The following is a 6,707-nucleotide window of genomic DNA, read 5'->3' as shown; positions in this document are numbered from 1 at the left end:
AGGTGCCCATGCTTGATATCCCAGTCCTTGGCCCTCCTACAACTTTATTTTCCTCCCATGTCATTCCCTCTTACTTGGGTTCAAAAAAATGATTAATCATGAAAGAGGAAACCAAGTACTGAGTTTTGTTAGTTTAACAAAAAATTCTATGACATTGTTAGGCACAGACTGGTCAAGGACAAGTAGCCCACTGCTTCTAAAAGAAAATGCTGCTTACTGGTACAAAACTAACCATGTTTTAGTTTTATTTTTTAAAAGATTTATTTATTCATTTGAGAGAGAGAGTGAGCGAGCATGTGCTTATTTATTCATTTGAGAGGAAGAGAGATAAAAATCCTCAAGCAGACCCGCTGCTGAACATGGAACCCGATGTGATATGGGGCTCGATCCCAGGACCCTGAGACCATGACTTGAGCCGAAAGAGTCAGATGCTCAACTGACTGAGACACTTAGGCACCCCCAAAACTAACCGCATGTTTTTAGAAAAACAATAGTCTGTCCTACAAAATGGAGGGAACAAAGGTGGATATGTGCTGCTACTCCTCACCTCCCTCCCGCCCCCAACAAGACATCAGTCCTAAATTCTTTCCAATTTCTTTTTTTTCCCCTCCAATTTTAACTATTAAAAAGAAACCTCAAGGGTCACTGGGTGGCTCAGTCAATTGAACATCTGCCTTTGGCTCAGGTCATGATCTCAGGGTCCTGGGATTGAGTCCCATGTCAGGCTCTCTGCTCAGTGGGGAGCCTGCTTTTCCCTCTCCCTCTCTCAAAAAAATAAATAAATAAATAAAATCTTTAAAAAAATAAAAAGGAAATAAAAAGAAACCCCAAAACTTCTAGATTATGCCCTGGTTCTTGGTTCATTTGCCCTTACAACATCACAACATTAAAAGGAAATAACCCCTTATTTTGCTGTGTCCCACCCCCAACAATTAAATATCTACATCCTAAATAACACTGCTCTCAAATGCTCAGTTTATCACACTTTTTCTAAAAATTTCAGGTTGTGCAGTCATTCATTTTTTTTTTTTTTCTTAAAACAAGGAAAAGAAGATGAAGTGAGAGGTGAGTTTTGAACTCACACTGGAACGAGGGCCTGAGCACAGGTCTGGGATTAGCACAATACAGTCCAGAGCAGTTGGTTAAGGAGATATTGATGTGTGTGATGATGCCACCAAAGCCTTCTTATCCTACTGGGTGCCTCCAGAGACACTTCTTGGCCTATAGAACAAAGACCTGAGAAAAATAAAGACAAGCCCTACTCCACCTGTTTCATGCTCTAGTGAATTATCAGTGTTTATCAATGAGACATGGCACAGTTTATTTCCTCCTAAGTGGCTTTGGGAGAGCCTGCTCTGAAGGTGGCTAGACCTTCTCCATCTCAATCTGCTGGTGGTAGTGCCGAGTCTGCCGCTGGCCAATGTTCAACTTGTACACAGAGCTCTTGTGCTGGCACTTACGGTGGCCCCACACTGCCCCCACACCTGCCAGGAGCAGCAGCAGACACAGGACGGTGACAATGGTAGCAATGACAGGGCCTCTGCTGAGGCTGGGACACCCATCCCCTATACATGGTTCCACAGTTGGAAGAAGCTCCTCATTTGCACCTGGGCCAGGGCTTTCCTGTCCCAAGAAGTCCTCAGACAGCAGGTATGGGAAACTATCCTGGGCCTCAGGAGTAACAGTTTCCACTGGAGTTTGCGTGGCTGCCATGACAGTTGAGGCAATGTGATTCAGCATCTGCTGGACAGCAGTTGTTACTGTCTCCAGGGTAGCGCTGGTGAGTTCATAGGGTAGGGTGGCCACAGGAGACTTCTCTGTGGCAAACCTCCAAGCCACGGTTGACTGGTACTTGGTCAAGTCATCATCTCCCTTGCTGGGACTCTCAGTCTCAGATACATTTTTTGGTCTGAGAGCCAAAGCTTCTATATCTAGTGTTTGAGATGGAAGAACTGAACTACGGGTCATGTCCTCACTTGGTGTGAAGGTGGTATTCCTGGGCTTCTTAACTTCTACAGGAATGGGCTGATTAGAAGTAACTAGAACCATTTCTTCCACCCCTACTGACCCATCTCCCTTATCCCCATCTTCTTCCTCTTCCTCCTCTTCTGCCTCTATCTTCCTCCAAGCCCCATCAGTCACAGGGTAGCCATCTAACCAGGACTCATCACTGCTGCTCACCATTGGGTCCCCTCTCCTGCTGGCAGTCCTGCCCACCAATGGCCCCGTGTGCCCATCAGTGCTGCTATAGATCACCTTGGCTTCAGGTCCACTTGGAGCTGGTGTTAGGCTACTGTGGTTATCTCTAGCTGGAAACTGCTTTTTGGTGCCATCATTCATCTCCTTCTCCTGCTCAGGCTTGTGGAAGTTCTCAGGAGGAAACCAGAACAAGTATTTCTGGTTTAGTTGGGATCCTGGCACGTCTGTGGTGACACTGCTTCCTGTGATGGACAAGCCTGTAGTTGGCACAAAGGCTGTATCCTGGGCTATGTTTTTTCTCCCCACAGAAATGGAGACCAGATGGTCCTGTTTTGGAGTGTCCTCAGATACCTCTCCTGGACCTTTGTCCTCCTCTGCCTTTGTCTGGGAGTCCTCCGTGAGCTCTCTGAATGACACAGATCGGTCATCAGGGAAATTATCTTCATAGTCAATATGTGCCTCAGCCACATCTGGAAAGAGAGAAGGAAAAAACCTCATTAGGTCCGAGGTCACAGAGCCAGCAGAGTAGAATATAAGAAAAGGAAATAAAGAGCATCAGGACTGGAAAAGATGACATAAAGCTGTCATTTATAGAAGATATGACTGTGTATCACAGACAAACCCAAAGAATCTACATAAAAACTGTTACAATTAATATATGGGTTTCTCAAGGACACTGGGTCTATCATCGATGTAAAATATCAACTGTATTTCTATATACCAGCAATACACAGATATAAAAATTTTAAAAGACACCATTTGCCATAGCATTAAAAAAAGTCAAACACCTAGGAATAAAGCTAACAAAAGATATGCAAGATTTGAACATGGAATGATACAAAATATTGCCAAGCAAAATTAAAGACCTCACTAAATGAAGGGACACACATGGTCATGTAATGGAAGGCTCACAACTGTTAAGCTGTCAACTCTGTACAAACTGACCACAGATTTAAAACAACCTTAATAAAAATCTAAGGCATTGACAAACTGATGCTAAAATTTATGCAAATGCAAAGAACCAAGAAGATTTCTTGAAATCTAAAAAATTTCAAGATTTACTCTAAAACCGAGTTACTTTTAAGACTGTGGTAATGACACAAGGATACATAATTGGATTACATTAACTTTAGGAACTTCTGTTTATCAAAAGCTACCATAAAGAGAGTTAAAATGCAAGCCACAGACTTGAAGATGTTTGTGACACAATTTCCAAAGGCTCTATATCCAGAATTTATAAAGAACTCCTACAAATCAATACTAAATAAGCAGACAAGCCATCGAAAAGTTGGCAAGATACTTGAAATTGGCACATCACAAAAAAGACATCTAAGCGGTCATTAAACATGAGTATAGGTAGTCAACATCCTTAGTAATAGAGAAATGCTAACTACAGCCATAAAAACATGTCATGCCATCATACCACAATGGCTAAAATTAAGCCATTAATTAGAGTTAACTGATATTATCAGTTAACTGATGACAAGACCTAATGTTAACTGATGATGTTTAGTATTTGGGCACCAAAGGACATGCACAGAATGTTCATAATAATCAAAACCTGGAAATGATTCAAATGTTCATTAACTGCAGAACTGACATAAATCACAGCATATTTGTATAAGGAATACCTGTACCTTAATGAAAATGAACCACTCATTGCTTCTGACAAGGATAGCAACACATCTCACAGCCATAATGTTGAGCAAAAGAAGCCAGACATAAAAGAACACACTTTGGAAAAAAGAACACACTTTGTGTGATTCTATTTACATAAAGCGCAAAACTAGGCAAAGCTAATCTATGATGTTAAAGGTCAGGTTGGTGAATAGAGAGAAGGGGTAATGACTAAGTCTGGGGACAAGCAGAGCTTTGGAGATCCTGCCAACATTCTACTTGACCTGTGTGGTGGCCAATTTCTTTGTTTCTTAAATGATAATTAATTGATCTATTCCCTTATGATGTATATGTATGTCACATTTAATTAAAAATGCATCTTTTAGGGGTTCCTGGGTGGCTCAGTCGGTTAAGCCTCTGCCTTTGGCTCAGGTCATGATCCCAAGGTCCTAGGATCAAGCCTTACCTTGGGTTCCCTGATCAGCAGGGAGCCTGGTTCTCCCTCTCCCTCTGCTACCCACCCCCCTTCCCGCTTGTGCTAGCTCCCTCTCTGTCCTTGTCAAAAAAAAAGAAAAAAGAAAAAAGAAAAAAATATCTTTTGAAACAGATTTGCTCTTTGTAAGATAGCTTGAGACTATGCTGTGAAATGTCCTAAATCCTGTTGAGTGAGAATAAACAAAGAGCCCCACAGTTAGGACACCAAAATTTAAAGACAGTAGGTCAGGAAGGCTCAAGGAGCTGTGTTCTGGGAAAAGAGCAGCCCCACTGGGATTTCCCCATTCTCAATGGATGGAAGTCATACTTAATTATTAAAATAGAAAGGCTCCCTAGGATTTTGATATATAATAAGAAATATATGTTTAGTCTTTGCCTCTGGTTCCTGGTACAGAGCTCCTAAAACCATTGGAATTTCCTAAGCACTAGGAGTGATAAGAATATCTTTTGTTATTCGTAACAAACTCCTTTCAGCCTTACCTGAATTTATGCTAATCATGTGACCCCCTAGACAGCATCCAGATGGTTGGCTGCCAGAGGAACTAATCAATTGATCAGCCCCAGACTCTGACCTCGGAGGAGGGAGAAGGAGGTTGGAGGGAGAGTCAATCACCAAAGGCCATGGTTGAATCAATCGTGCCTCAATAACAAAATCTCCATAAACCCCCTAAACTACAGGGCTCAAAGAGCTTCTAGGTTGATGAATGCATCCATGTGCTGGCAGGGGAGCTCACCCCAATTTCATGGGACAGTTGCTCTTGTACTTGGGGATCTTTCCAGACCTTGCCCTTTATATCTCTATATCCAATTGTTCATCTGTACTCTTCATAATATCCTCTATAATAAATTGGTAAATGTGGGATCCCTGGGTGGCGCAGCGGTTTGGTGCCTGCCTTTGGCCCAGAGCGCGATCCTGGAGACCCGGGATCGAATCCCACATCAGGCTCCCAGCGCATGGAGCCTGCTTCTCCCTCTGCCTGTGTCTCTGCCTCTCTCTCTCTCTCTATCATAAATAAAAAAAAAAAAAATTAAAAAAAAATAAATTGGTAAATGTAAGTTAAGTACTCTCCTGAGTTCTGTGAGTCTTTCTAGCAAATTACTGAGTCTGAGAGGATGGTTGTGAGAGTCCCCAATTTAGAGCTGGTTGATCAGAATTATAGGAGGCTCAGGATGTAGAACTGGGGTCTGAAGTGGGGGCAGTCTGTGGGGCTGAGTGCTTAATCTATGGGGTCTGCACTAACTCTGAGTAGTAACTGTTAGCATTGAATTAAATGACAGGACACCCAGCTGGTGTCCAGAGATGGAGAATTGGCTGTTGGTGTGAGAAGTGTTCTGTGGGAAGAAATAGATCTTAGCAGTCTTTTCCCATTTCTCTTTGCAACTTGGAAAGCATAAATGCAAGGAGCTCCAGAACTAAGGCTCTGAAACTGGATTAGTGGGCATTTGGCTTATTTCTTACAAGACTCCAGATTTTGCTTCCTTAATGACTTGAGAGTTACAAATACATTTAAAAGTTCTTTCTGACCGGTTCCTAATATTTAAGCCCATTCACTTTACTTGTGTCTTCAGTCAAAAATGCAAAAATGGCAGATAACAAACAGACATCTCTGATAAATGTAAAATGCATGTCATATTTTACACTTCGAAAATGATAGCCAAGGGGCACCTGGCTGGCTCAGTCAATAGAGCATGTGACTCTTGATCTCACGGTTGTGAGTTTGAGCCTCATGTTGGGTGTAGAGGTTACCTAAAAATTAAAACTTAGGGATGCCTGGGTGGCTCAGTGGTTGAGCGTTTGCCTTCGGCTCAGGGCGTGATCCTGGAGTCTGGGATTGAGTCCCACATCGGGGTTCCTGCAGGGAGTCTGCTTCTTCCTCTGCCTATGTCTCTGCCTCTCTCAGTGTGTCTCTCTCATGAATAAACAAATAAAACCTTAAAAAAAATTAAATCTTAAAAAAAAAAAAGAAAGAAGGAAAAAGATAGCCTGGTGATTATTTCAGGAGACCCTTCCACCCCCTATGATGTCCCGTTCACAATCCCTAGACAGAAACCAGATCGGTGGCTGGACCATTCTTAGGAGCATTACAGAATTCCGACACAGGCCCCTAGGGTTTGGGCAGGCTGGCCCACTCACTTTTGTGTCGTAATGCCTCATTCTCTGTTGCACTGCCATTCCAAGTAGTGCAGTCACCTACTCCACCACTCAACGGGCTTCACTGAGTGCACTGACTATTTATCTGACACTGCAAGGGCTCTGAGTCACTGGGGAACAGGACACGCAGTTCCTGCCCTCATGGAGCATAGGGGGCAGAATTCCAAGGTCTGGAGACTTTCCAGGTTTCATGGCAAAGCTTTTGTATGCACACATTCTCACCCATCCTGCCGGATAAAGACTG

The 6,707-nt window shown here is 42.9% G+C and overlaps 1 protein-coding gene across 1 annotated transcript in view; it reads right to left on the bottom strand.

Annotated features, from left to right (window-relative positions):
- Positions 1 to 733: 733 nt before the first annotated feature.
- SUSD5 (sushi domain containing 5) overlaps positions 734 to 6,707 on the bottom strand; it is a 52,982-nt gene continuing 47,008 nt past the window's right edge. Inside the window, exon 5 of the mRNA XM_072726342.1 lies at positions 734 to 2,669. Coding sequence (XP_072582443.1) covers positions 1,366 to 2,669 — 1,304 coding nt within the window. The 3' untranslated portion in view covers positions 734 to 1,365. The remainder of the gene's footprint in view (positions 2,670 to 6,707) is intronic.

Source organism: Vulpes vulpes, chromosome 11 (genome assembly GCF_048418805.1).
Source record: "Vulpes vulpes isolate BD-2025 chromosome 11, VulVul3, whole genome shotgun sequence".
NCBI lineage: Eukaryota > Metazoa > Chordata > Mammalia > Carnivora > Canidae > Vulpes > Vulpes vulpes.
Note: the sequence above shows the minus strand (reverse complement) of the source record. Positions and strands in the feature narration are given on the sequence as shown.